The 14,670-nt window shown below is 43.3% G+C and overlaps 1 protein-coding gene across 1 annotated transcript in view; it reads right to left on the reverse strand.

The window, feature by feature from the left end:
- Nucleotides 1-2,244: 2,244 nt before the first annotated feature.
- Nucleotides 2,245-14,670, reverse strand: part of LOC147718105 (uncharacterized) — a 46,155-nt gene continuing 33,729 nt past the window's right edge. The window contains exon 5 of the mRNA XM_086919189.1: nt 2,245-2,410. Within this exon, the coding sequence (XP_086775315.1) occupies nt 2,277-2,410 (134 nt within the window). The 3' untranslated portion in view covers nt 2,245-2,276. The remainder of the gene's footprint in view (nt 2,411-14,670) is intronic.

A 14,670-nucleotide genomic window follows, 5' to 3' on the forward strand; every position in this document is an offset into this window, starting at 1 on the left:
CACTGTTCCTGAACAACACTCTGTATTGTTCCTGTGTAGCACTCTGTGCTGTACCTGCAGTCTGTGCTGTCCCTGTGCACCACTCCATACTTTTCTTACACAGCACTCTGTACGGTTCCAGCACTCTGCATTGTTCCTGCAAAGCACTCTACTCTTACATCACTCAGTACTGTTCTTGTGCAGCACTCTCTGCTGTTCTTGCACTGTACTCTTTCTGTGCAGCACTCAACACTGTTTCCGCATTCTGTACTGTTCCTGCACAGCACTCTATACAGTTCCAGCACTCTGTACTGTTCCTGCACAACACTCTGTACTGTTTCCGCACTCTGTACTTTTACTGCTCAACACTCAGGGCCAGATGTAGGTAATCTCGATTTACCTACTCTTAAATACCGAATAATACCGATTCAGTATTTAAGAGTAGGTAAATGGGATGTAGGTAATTTCACTTTTGAAATTACCGAATCGGAATGATTCGGTAATTACTGAATCGGTATTTACCGATTCGGTAATTGCCATTGATTCCTATGGGCCTTGAGGCTTGAGGCCCATAGGAATCAATGCCAATTACCGAATCGGTAAATACTGATTCGGTAAAATTACTGAATTTGCAAGGGGGACAGGGTGTCACTTTGACACCCTGTTGCACCCCTCAATTGTGCATGGGTGCACATGTTGCTGACATACATGCCCTTAGGGCATGTATGTCTGCAACATGGCACATTTTTTAAAGCAAAAAAAAAAACTTTTTGAAGGGTTTTCATTGTTTACCACCAACTTCTAGTTGGTGGTAAATAACGAATTCTTAAACCCTTATAACACTGATTACAGTGCTACCTACATGTTGAATTACAGAATCAGTAATTTTACTAATTCGGTATTTTACTGAATTGGAAAAATTACAAATTCGGTAAAATTACTGATTCTGTAATTTAACATACCCCTACATCTCACTAACCAAATACCTGTCGGAAACGGCCGAAAATCTTTAATTTCTGCCGTTTCTGACCGGCATTTGGATGTATACTGTTCCTTCAAAGCACTCTGTACTGTTCCCGCACAGCATTCTAGATTGTTACTGCCCTGCACTCTGTGCTGTTGAAAGCTCTCTGTACTTTCCAGAACAGCAGCACTCCCAACTGTTCATGCACAGCATTGGGCAACATTTCCTATACTGTACACAATACTGAAGAATACAACCTTAGACAGTGGAACCCTACACAGAACTAGCACCTGACCTGCTATCCCTATTTATTATGCGTATATTGGGAAGTACCCGAGGAAGTGTGTGCCCGCAGTTAGCCCACCCACTGTCAAGGTGAAATCCAATACTGGAATTAACAACTTCTAGTAAGTACAAAAGGTGCACCGCTAAAAGGTAAGTAAACACACATCAAATTATCAGTTCTGTGTTCAGAGTTGTGTCTTCAAATTCTTCATTTATTCAAAAACTTGCAGCCTTCATGTAGCACTCAATAGCAGGGCGTCCACTCTCTCGATGTTGTATCTTAGACATTAGCATCTTCAGGCAATAAGCAACCACTGGTCTAAGTTATTTATTTTTAACTGGCTTACCCTTTTAAAATGTTATTAAATGACCACAAATACCGAGTCGAAGTTCCATTAGTTCAAATGAATATTTATTAATTTTGATTCATTTACAGTGTCATGCAAATCTACACATTGTCATTTAAAGTATTTATGACAGAGAATGCCAGCTCACTACTGGGGCAAACTTGATATGAACAGTTGAACCCTTCTCCTTATGTTTGGATTTTGTCAACACAAGTGTGGTGGACGACTCCTGATCGAGTCCGCAGGCACCAGTACAGTCTGGTAAGGTCTAACTCACAGAAGCAGCATGGAGGTCGCCTAAGAAACAACAGTTCATGGGAAGACCACTTGGAGCCGTCACTGAATGGCCATCCCTGTGGAATGGGAGGAGGCAGCAGATGACGTCATGCCTGTGGGATGGGAGGAGGAACCAGATCATGTCATGTCCTTTCAGTGTTATATCAAGGACAGCTTGCTTCTAAGGCCCTGACACAACTCAGATGGTTCTGGAACTGGTCTGGATCAGTAGGAGCTGCTCTGAGAAGACACAGAGGAGAAAAGGGCAGGGATGTTGCTTAAGGAGGTCTGTAGCACTATAATCTGGAAATGTCTAAGCCTGTGGTGGCATGTTACGAGCCATGCACATACATATACTTGTGTACCGGATGTAATAAGATACACTCAGCTGGCACATGGGCATGTTGATGGTGCAAAAGGTAGTCTCAAACTTTGATGGCAGGTGAGCACTTAAAATCATAATTCTGCAGCTGTAGACCTCGAAGATTAAAAGCGCCTTTCCTGCAGAAATTTCTGGTCATGCATCCTGATACGCTGTACTCTTTCACAACAGCTTCACCTGCAGAAGAAAAAATAAGACACAGTCAGAAGGAAACAACACTGTTAGATACAGGTGTTTAATAATTGAGGTATATGTTGCCATCTCTCATGCCCCTTTTTGGGGTCCAGATAATTATTATGCAGGATAATCCATAATGCCAGTAGGAGGAACCTGGCCAGACCCTGGTCCAGCCCTGGGTCCGCTCATCCTGGACATCTGGTTTTCCATGGTTAATGACTACCTCTAAAAGAGGCTCCAGATTCCAGCCAGTGAGTACAAGGGCACCCTTGGGGTAAAGACCTACAGCAGCTCCTTCTCCTCTACACAATCCTGTCTGGTGCCAAGGACAAAAGGAGGGGCGCCTAGAAGCGGGTGATGGAGTCACCAATGACACTGAATAGGAGGGAGTCTGACAACATATGTGGGCGAGCACATGGGGGAGCGGTAAACGAGCAGGACAAAAAAGTAACATCATCAAATGGGGTTGGATTTTAAGTCCGCTGGGGGGTGCAAAGAAGAGGAAAGAAGATGCAGGGAATCAATGGAGTAGACTCGCGATTGAGAGTGTGCTTGACAAATGCACATAAAATAACCAGAGAAGAGGTAATCACTGCAAGGGCCAATAGAGAGAAGCAACGTGTGACGGAGAGCAGAATTCTTGGTTTTAAGCCCAGATTTTGACTCCCACATTCCCTTTTTGCTCATGAATTTAACAAAACAAAGAACCATACTGAAAAGCATGTTCAATTCATGTTAGATTATGTATCTAGTGATTGGCTAATGCTGTGATAAAGATGAACACATAAAGAATGGACAAGGATGTAGCTCTTTACAGGACACGTAAGCTCAATGTCTTAAACTGTTGATGCAAGCTGTAATACATCACCAAGATTATACTTTCTTCCAAGCAAAGCATTATACTTTGCATAGTAGAAATTCCTACAGCAACCAAAACTTGTGGAACCACAGTGTAAATCTGGAAAACACTGCACCCAGACATGCAAACCCTCTCCTAGGACAACTGAAGTCCTAAGTGTCTTTCTGAGATGACTTAGGAGCTGAGGGGTACTTTTGGGGTGAACCAACATGTTCTTCATCTTCATGGGGCGTTCTTGGCTTATATATGGAGCCTGGGAAGCTGAGAGAGTCCTCTTTGGGCAATGACAGAACAGAGACATTGTTGCTGAAATGCAGGAAGAGCTTAGGGTTTGTTCCAGGTAGCCCAGAGAGTGTCTGAGAAGTTTAGGATTTCCAGCCTGAGTGCAGGAGGACCAGAGAGATTGTATAAGGTTAGTCTAGGGAGAACAGGCCTTGTTTCTGGGATACAAGAGGTGCTTAAGGCTTGTCCCCGGTAGCTCAGCGAGTGTCTGAGGAGCTTAGGGTTTCCAGCTGGAGTGCATGAGGATATGAGAGTTTTTATCAGGTGAGTCTAGGAACAAGACCTAAAATCATTAGACTCACCATATGCCACCTCTGATGTCCTCAGGCACTCTGGCTGGAAGCCCTAAGCTCTTCATACACTCTCTGAGCTACCTGGAACAAACCCTAAACACCTCCTTCATCCCAGAATCAAGACCTGAGATCACTAGACTCATTGGATACAAGCATCTGTTGTTATCTTGTTTGTAGGGTTGAGTGAACTTTGCAGCATTTCTCTCTGTGGAGTTCTGTGGAATCAACCATAAACTATGTGAGGTTTTCTGGAGTTCCGCGAGCAGCACGGTTTTTGTACACCAAGCTGCTTGTGCTAATTAGTTAGTGCCAGAAGCTTCTCCTGTGCTGCAAAATCAACGCCAAAGCACCAGACAGTGCACCACAGGGGGCTGCTTCTTTCTGCTGCTCGAGTAGATCATCCAAGTCACCTTCCTCACGTAGTGCCCTTATTGTTTCCAAATTATAAGATAACATCAGCAGTCAGATTCTATAAAAACAGACCATATGTGAGAGAGGGAGTTTGTACCGGGGCTGTTGGGCCAGACGTCACCCCTTGTTTGCAGCACCATCCTCAGTCTGAGGAAACAGCAGGGAGAAGTGGCCTTCAGCTGATTGCTGTTCATATGCCGGCCTCTCCCAAGCTGCAATAAGGAATGACTAACTTGCTATTTCATAACAAAAACACAAGTACGCTGTGTGGACCATCTCTGACCTTTCGCATATCGCGTAGGAATAGCAAACGGGTGATAGGTTTCTAGAGCTCGAAAACAGTGGTGTGGATTTTCTTGTTGTTCTTGCTGGAGAGAAAAATGCTTTTCTGCATTAATTTCTATATTGTGTATGGTTTCCATTTGAATTCCATGCACTAGGTTAAGATTTGAAAATAAAAGGTTTAAAATACATATCCTGTTTCGAATTGGTACTTTGAGTGTGTTAGTCATTATCAAAATAGGGGTTGGAGCTCCACTGTGTCCATGAATTCATCCTGTGAGAGTGATCATTTCCAGTAATCACTTTCAACGCTGCATTGCTCAATGGCTTGTGTATAGGTTGAAACCCAATCTAGATCCTAATTCAGATTGATGCATTTACCAAGTCCTTCTAACTAGGGGTTTGGAAAGCAGACCCCTGTGACCTTGGCAGGGCGCCCCCAAACAATGTGTCGATGGTGCCCTGTATGCTATCTCACCCCATATATTAACCTCCCTTGGGGGGCTTCCCACAACTTATAGTTTGTCAGCAGCATCCCTACCATCTTCATAGCATGTCCATTTTGTGCTTTGACTCCCTTTAGGATTGTAAAGTCCTTGATTCATTTAACCTGGAATAGAAATCCTAGAAGCGACTCTTGTTCCCACAGGTCTCTCCATTATCCTAGACCCCTTCCCACTCTGATCCCTGCAGTTCCCTTTGTCTTATCATTCGGGCCCAAAGACTGCAGACAGCTGGACCTTGTGTCAACTCACACCAGTGTCCTGAGTGATCTTAAATGATGATTATCACACATTAACTCAAATACTTTTTTCAATATTTATTTAGTTCTAACATGGCCAAAGGGCATTAGAGAGCTCGAGATCACGTGACCCAAAGGGGTCAACATTTACGAACATGTCTTGGAATGCCCAGCAGCAAAGAAAGTTGCTGCAATGAGCTGCTTTAGAGGGAACGGGCAGAAAAAGCACCATATCTACTAAGATATGACACTGTCCTGCTCTCTCACTAGCAATGGGCAAAAATCCTTGCCTAGCACAAACCTTCACACCATAGTGCAAACGTATCTACGTCATGTCTAGCATTGGTTTTGTACAGGAAGGATACCCTTTTAGTACTAAATATATTGCTAACACTAACTATTTCCCACTTTGGATGTGTGCTGTACAGTGGCACATTCATGCAAAGAGTTCAACGTTAGTGGAAATAAAACCAACTCTCCTTTTTAATGGCAGCTTCATATGGTGTACTTTTTAGCACAAAGCCTTGTCAACTGTTGTTAAGACGTAGGTCTTTATGACAGAAACCATGCGTGGTTGCATAGAAACTCTCATTTCTAGATTAAACCCTGTGGAGGCTGCTAGGAGGTTGAAATGTCCTGGATCCCCTCGGAAAAGATCTCCTTATACCCAATGCACTGGATTTGTTTACAAACTGACAGCTGACAGAAAATGATCTTTTAAGAGACACCTGGTATGTGAATCTAATGTCCCTGGTTTATGTACTTTAAGTTGTTAATAGGTACATTAGATTAGTACAGTATTTTCTCTACAGAGTCTTTTATGTAGAGTTTTGTTTTCTTTCAGTTGGTTCAGTTTTTTCTATCTTTTGGAAACAATATTCAACAAAGCTTGATTGTAATTGTTTCTCAAGATCAAGTCAATATTATTTTGATCCTTTGTCGTGGGCTTCTAAAAGGAATGGGGCACATATGCTGGTGCCTGCTTTGGTAATCCGAAATTGCGAACTCTTATGTACCACCAATGGATCCTCTTGATGCAAAGTGATGCAAGACTTTGGAAAGTGCTGCTTTGTGTTACTTTCAGGTAACTTTCCAGCACAAAACAAATTTTGCATAAGAAAGTACATTTAAAAAAAAAAAATTGCGCTGTTTTTGTCACTTTTCTAACCCAAACCTGGTGTAAAAAGTTAGTAAATCCATCACTGGAAGATTAAGGGCTTTATTTAGATCGCGACGAACGGGTAACCCCGTCTTAATGGTGACAGAAATTCTGTCGCCGAAATATAAATCCCATTATAATCTTTGGGATTTATAGTTTATTGGACAGGATATCTGTCACTGTTGTGAGGGAGTAACCCATCCGCCAAGATCTAAATCAGGTCCTAAGTGATTTGTGGGGAATTACAGGATGTGGAGCCGACCCCAGAGGTGAATTTATAAGTGCTTAGGTATTGGTGGAGTAATAGGATGTGTAGATAGTGATGGATGGGTGATTGGAGAAATGCATGGGACAGACAGGGGGATTCCTACCCTGCAAAGGGATTAACTGGGTATTTAGAAGAACATATCAATATTATGTAGCTGGTTAGAGGTCTGCATGTATAGTGTACAAAATATTGTACCTGCACTTGTACTAGTGGCTAGGCCATTCTTTAAGTATATGACTAATAACTGATGTAAATACAGTGCTGCAAAGAGAGTGCATGCTCAATTTATAAGTTGTTAGGTATTGGTGAAGTGATAGGATATATAGATAGTGTTGGATGGGTGAATTAAAAAGTGCATGGGACAGACAGAGGGATTCCTAGACTGTATAGGTATTAACTGAGAATTTAAAAGACTGTATCAATGCTATGTAGATGATTAGAGGTCTGCACGCAGAGTGCACAGAATATTGTAGCTGTACTAGTTTTTCTTGCTAGGTCATTCCTTAGGTACATGACTAGCAACTGGAATAATTTCAGTGATGCAAAGAGAGTCGTTGTTGAAGTGCTTAGGTATTGGGGGGATACCTAAGCCCAAAGCGGACCCTCAAGGACCTCAAGAACTTCCGGCCCATCTCCCTGCTCCCGTTCCCAGCAAAGGTCATCGAGAAAATTGTCAAGATGCAACTGGCTCGCCACCTCGAAGACAACAAAATCTTGGTCCTGTCCCAGTCCGGATTCAGACGAAACCACAGCACCGAGACATCCCTCATCGCCGCCACAGATGACATCAGGCTCCAACTAGACAACGGCGAAACATCAGCCCTCATCCTCATGGACCTGTCAGCCGCCTTCAACACAGTCTGCCATCACACTCTAAAGTCACGCCTCCTAGAAACCGGAATCCAAGAGAAGGCTCTTGACTGGACTACGTCCTTCCTCTCCGGCAGAACCCAGAGTGTCCGCCTCCCACCCTTCCGATCCGAAGCCACCGCCATCATCTGCAGCGTCCCCAGGGCACATTCCTCAGCCAAATGCTGTTCAACGTCTACATGGCCCCCCTCGCACAAGTGGCCCGCCATCACGACCTCAACATCATCTCCTACGCTGACGACACCCAGCTCATCCTCTCCCTCACCAAGGACCCACACACCGCCAAAACCAACCTCCACGAGGTAATAAAGGCCGTCGCCGATTGGATGAGGAGCAGCCATCTGAAGCTGAACTTGGACAAGATGGAGGTCCTCATCCTCGGACCCACCCCCTCAACCTGGGACGACTCCTGGTGGCCGACCACACTGGGAACATCGCCAACACGCACCGACCATGCACGCAATCAAGGATTCATCCTCGACTCCTCCCTCTACATGTCTAAGCAGGTCAACGCCATCTCCTCCTCCTGCTACAACACCCTCTGCATGCTCCGCAGTATCTACAAGTGGATCCCGGCCGAAACAAGAAGAACAGTGACACAGGCCCTCGTCAGCAGCAGACTGGACTACGACAATGCACTCCATGCAGGAATCCCAGCCAAGCACCTATGAATACTACAACGCATTCAAAACGCCTCAGCCCGACTGATCGTCAACGTTCCCGCCGCAGCCACATCACCCCCCACCTGAGAGACCTACACTGGCTCCCTGTCAACAAGAGGATCACCTTCAAGCTCCTCACCTACGCACACAAAGCACTCCATAACGCCGGACCAGCCTACCTGAACAGCAGACTCGGCTTCCACACCCTCACCCGCCAGCTCCCCTCCGCCAGCCTCGCCCTCACCACTGTCTCCTGCATCCAACGAACGACCTACGGTGGCAGACCCTTCTCCTACCTTGCCACCAAGACCTGGAACACCCTCCCTACCCACATACGCAGACCCAAGACCTACTCGCCTTTAGAAGACTCCGCAAGACCTGGCTCTTCCAGCAGTAGCAGCTCCCCCCCTCCCCTCAGAGCCTTGGGAACCTCATGGGTGAGTAGCACACTTTACAAGTACTCTGAATGATTGATTGATTGATTGATTGATTGATACATAGATAGTGTTGGATGGGTATTTGGAGAAATACATGGCACAGACAGAGGGATTCCAACACTGCATAGGTATTGACTGGGAATTTTGAAAAGTGTATTAATAGTTAGAGATCTGTATGCATAGCGTACAAATCATTGTACCTGTACTTGGGTTTGTAGCTAGGCCATTCCTTAAGTATATGACTAATAACTGTAGTAATTTCAGTGCTGCAAAGAGAGTACACGCTAAATTTATGAGTGCTTAGGTATTGGCTGAATGATAGGAAATGTACATAGTGCTAGATGGGTGAATAGGCAAGTGCATGGGACAGAGAGAAGGATTCCTAGACTGCATAGGTAATAACTGAGTATTTAAAAGACAGTATCAATGCAATATAGCTGATCAGAGGTCTGCATGCATAGTGCACAGAATATTGTAGTTGTACTAGTATTGGTGTCTATGGTTTCGAAAATGGTAGTCTGTATTTTCGGGTATGAGGAGGTGCATCAGATGATCAAGTGGATGATGTCCTTAGAAGCTGCAGTAGAACACAAACGAATACACTGACAGTCTCTGCCCTTGTTGGATATACATGTTTTACTGAGAATGTCAGACCTCAATCTCACATGACTGAGAAAGATAATGTGAATTTACAGAAAATATGCTCTCAGTTTAGCTTATAGATCACCTTCCAAACCTCTGTGGGAAAAACCTGGAGAAAATAGTTTTCTCTCAAACATGATTCATGATATCCCAGAAGAAGGCTTTTTCACATGGTAAAATCACCTAAGAAAACACCACAATTCCTAAAATGAGTATGGTACCATCAACAAATGATTTATAATGTAACTAAAGTCTTAAAATCTTCTATTTACTGCAAAGCTTTTTAACACCTTGGCTGCTAAGACATTTCTTCTCCTGTGCTGAAGATGGACATTTCCCATTGTTCATGACAAGGTCAGCTCGTCATAAGCACTGCTCCAGTATGCCTCATGACGAGCTGAGCTCGTCATGAGCATGGAAAGGGTTAATGAGGTGCTATCATGTATATTGGTTCCAAGATGGCTGATAACACTTCTTGGATGAAGTGCTGACAGCCAATCATATCTCACGATGAGATGTGTGGTTAGGCTCTGCCCAGATATATATATTTCTTTTTCCATTAATATTTAAAAAAAACTACTGAACGGATTAACAAAAAGGGATATTTCTGAGCCAAGGGCTACCTTTTTGCCAAATTTGAAGTAATTCCATTCAAAGGTTCGGGATGTAGCTGTGTCCAAAGTTTTTCATGGAAAATTGCATGAGGAAAACACATTTTGGGACCCCCCTTTTTTCTTGCCCCCCCTTGACGAATCACCCCAAAACGTTTAAGATAGGAGCTGACCTGAGCGGGCCATACGTTTAAAAAATGTTGCGAAGATTTGTCAATCGGCGTCAAAGGTATTGGGAATAGAATGTTGCCATTTTCCTACTGTTACTAGGTCCTAATTATAACTACCTACTTGCGACCGCCAGTAGGTAATATATAAAATACACGAAAATTAATTTATTACCCACCCTATACCCGTACAAAAAAAGTTTAATTGCACAATTAACATAATTATCAATTAGACAAATATTATTAATCAAAAACTAAATATTAATTCATTAAAATTAACTTCCCATCCTTTACCCTAATGAAACCCAAAAACTACACCTAAAATTAAACTTTAAGACACTGAATTACACGATTATAACAATTAATTGCCAATTAAATAATTAATAGTATTTACCAAAATATTATTAACTAATTTAAATGAATTTACTCCCATCCCTTTACCCCAACAAACCCCACAACACACACCTAAAAAAATTATCAACTACACAATTAACATAGTTAATTTTCAATTCATTAATATAAATTAACAACTCATTATGGATTAATTACAAATAAATTATCTCACAACATTTACTCCTAAAAGCTGACAAAGAGCTCTTAGCTACTAATTATTAATAAACGAAAAAAACATTACTTCTCACATTTGGCTACTATAAAAAACCACACATAACAAGCCAAATTCATTATCATTTAATTATGTTATAATATTTAACAACAAATTATTATTTAATTAGAAACATATTACTTACCAACCGTAGCCCCACAACCTGCACATTAAATTTGCATTAAAAAACTTAATAGCACTATTTACATTATTACATTTCAATTAAATATATATTATTAGATAAAAATAATCATTAATGTAGTATAATTAAATTACTTTCCAGCCTGTTCCCCTATAAACAAACAACACGCTACGGCAGTAAAAATCACAAAAATAATTACATTTAATTTAATACCTACTGAAGGGCCCGATTGCCATTTCATTTGGATCGTACGGCTCAGATCCGGAGGGCTAGCGGGACGAAACGTGCTCTGGGTGTCCCAACAAGCGAGATTGATGCGTCCGTAAGCGTACGGACTCGGTTCGCTCAGACTTCCATTGAACTCCACGGAAGGCTGCTTACACACGCATACACAGCCTCACATAGCAAAAAAGGGGTGGGAGGTGAAAAGCGGTCACCCTTTGGCAGACACCCCTTGGTGACCGCCACACGGTACATGCCTCTATTCGGACCGACCAATGGGCACCCCCCGTGACAGATTTGGATGGCCCCGGATGAATGGAGACCTGCTACTGCCCCCGGAAGTACGCTTACGAAAGCAGCTTCATCTCGCTGAGACCGAGGCGGAGTGGCTGTTACTATCATGGATCGTACTCGGTCGGTCAGTAATTTGATCCATTGTGCTGCACGATTCGGCTACGAATGAGACGTACGGGGCAGTTCGGGTCTGGAAACGATTCGCTTGGCTCATACGCAATCTTTGCATCGTACTTAGTCATTCAGACCTGTGTACGATTCGGTCGTGAACATGGGCTACGAATTAGATCTGGAAAAAACAAATCCGATTCAGAGGCTTTTCGAACAACATGTGAATTGGGCCCTAAGAATGTAACAAACATTTTGAAAAACAAAAGTAAAAATTATACTAAAATTTCACATCATATACATCTAAAATATTTTCAAAAATACATAACAAAAATTATATTTTAAACTACTATGGGGAAGATTACAATGTCGGTCGGACTTGCGTCAGCCCGACACCAACTCGTAAACAGGTCTGACCGGCCTCGGGTTGACGGTTCCAACCGCCTTATTAGGAAGTGTCTGAACACTGTTCAGTCGCATTCTGAAATTTCCCTATAGGAGCATGCATTACAGTAGTAAACCGGCAGTAATACATGCTTCCATAGGGAAATGGGAGGTGTGGTTCATCCCTGCACCCTGTGGCAGGCACCTCAAGCTGCCTGCCATGGGGAGCAGGGATCAAAAGGGGGGCACCGCAGGTGCCTCTTTAGGCCCCAACCGGAGGCCACACACACAAGGGGATCCTGCTGTGGGCCCCAAAACATGCTTTCCTTCATGGTTTCAAGGTCGGACAGGCTAGACAGCAAACCATGCCAGAAACTGTGCTTCATCCTTTGGGATTACTAGCAGATTCCGAATTGCCGACAAACTCCTTGAGCCCATTGGAAGCTGGCTGGTTTCAATTCCAACGGTTGATACATAATTATCTGGTCTGAAATGAAAGCAAAGATGGGCTCGGAAAGCTTTCCTAACTCTGTCGTAATAGGCCTCTAAATGTTTGCAAACGATAATAATGAGTTTGATATTTTAAAAATCTTTGTTACTTACCTTAAAATCAATATTTATGACAATGATATCCTTACTGACGATAATTCCATATCATGATATTTTTGACAAAATATTTTGGCATGGCGTTATTATTTTTTCGATTGCCTGCCTGTGCCGTATTTTTAGGCCGTCGAGGAATTTCAACTACTTTGGAGTAATTAGAGTAATTTAGAAATTTCCACATAATCTTTTGATATCGAATTAACAAAAATGTTGTGATTACTTCTGCTCATGTTATTATGAGTAATAGGGGGGAACTGCTTCCATGACACACAGGGTCAAGACCGATTTGCATATGGCCATATCTGAACAGGGTGTGGCTTGGTGAGCAAAACAACGACGGATTAAATGCAGATCTGTGACTGGGGGTAAATGTTTTGCCATTGTGCAACATTCTGTCCATCATCTTGTGTGTTTTGCTGTTTACCCTATGTGGTAAGGGGTATGCCCAGACGTGGGTCCCGTGCTCACTAAGCCACTGGAGTCAAGCTATCCTGGCTGAAGACGGCTGATAGTTAGAAACCGGTCCTAGGATTCTTCATTCCGGTCCAGGGAAGACATGGATTGGCAGTTTGGGCTGGACTGTTCCCATGAGGCACAGGGTCAAGACTTATTTGCATATGGCCATATCTGAACTGGGGTGACTTTGTGTGCAAAATAACGATGGATTAACCCCAGATCTGTGATTGGGGGTGAGTGTTTTATTATTGTGCAACATTCCGTCCATTGTCTTGTGTGTTTTGCTGTTCACCCAATGTGGGAAGGGTATGCCCAGACGTGGGTCCCGTGCTCACTAAGCCACTGGAGTCAAACTATCCTGGCTGAAGATGGCTGATAGACAGAAACCGGTCCTAGGATTCTTGATTACGGTCCAGGGAAGACATGGCTTGCCAGTTCGGGCTGGACTGTTCCCATGAGGCACAGGGTCAAGACTGATTTACATATGGCCATGTCTGAACTGGTGTGGCTGGGTAAGCAAACTAACGATGGAGTAAACCCAGATCTGTGACTGGGGTGAATGTTTAGCCATTGTGCAACATTCCACCCATCATCTTGGGTGTTTTGATGATTACTCCTTCTCATGTTATTATGAGTAATAGGGGTGAAGGGGAATCCTATCGCTAGAGCACATTAAGCCAGCTCAAGCATCCGCTCTCACTTCCTACTAGTTTTCTACTGCATTTTATGCTATTTCTTAGTGTAAAATGCATTCTTGTGCCCATTTTGGATGTGAGGGTGTGTTAGAAATGGGATCTCTGGTTGGCTAAGGCTTGTGCCAAAGACAGGCAGAGACCGCCACTCTAGTCAGTGCAAGGGAGTTACACGCCAAAGATAACCCCTGCTCACCCCCTTGGTAGCTTGGCAAGAGCAGCCAGGCTTATCCCGGAGGCCATGTGTAAATCATTTGCACACTCACACAGCAATAACATCCCAGGCACACCACAAAAGGAACTCCCCACGAGGTTATATCAAAAATAACCTTTGTATTCTCATAACACAATAGAATAGTACTCACATAATATACATTGTGCCACCTGTCACTAGGTCATATCTACAAGGGATTATATACGGCTGACAGGGCCCTCTGGACCACTGTCAGAACCATCACAGAGCAAAGTTCGTAAAAGTAAAGCAGATCATAAACGTACAACCAGTAATCACTGGTAACCACTTTACTACGCATCAGCCTGTATCATAAACTACATTATGCACAATATCAAATTAGGCGCAAATTACATTCTGCGCCAACCCCACTAGCATAAACACATTATGCAATAATCTCAGAAGTCTAAACGCATTAGACCCTAACCTCCTAAACATAACTCACATTAGGAAATAATCTCAGTGGAACACAATCTCACTAGCATAAACCATAATACTCAAACAACTTCCTAATCATAAAACCCACATTTAGAGGCATCAAACAGGGTGCGTACATCCTACTACATGAATCACATTTCCTAGCACCGTAGAAATCACATTAGGGCCTGGCGCACTACAAACCTAACAGTCCCCCTGGCCAACTAGCCATCTCAATAGTGGGTCAAATGTTCTATCTTCAAAACTCAGGGTGTGCTGCCAATGCAGCGGATGTCAAGGGTGCGCACTTCGCAAACCTAAATGTAGCAGCTGGCACCAAGTGCTGCGCAGCTTTAAATCTGAACGTGGGCCTGGGCACACAATATGCCCGCTGACAAATTTGGACAAAACGGTGCAG

The sequence above is a fragment of the Lissotriton vulgaris genome, chromosome 4_2 (genome assembly GCF_964263255.1).
Source record: "Lissotriton vulgaris chromosome 4_2, aLisVul1.2, whole genome shotgun sequence".
Lineage (NCBI taxonomy): Eukaryota > Metazoa > Chordata > Amphibia > Caudata > Salamandridae > Lissotriton > Lissotriton vulgaris.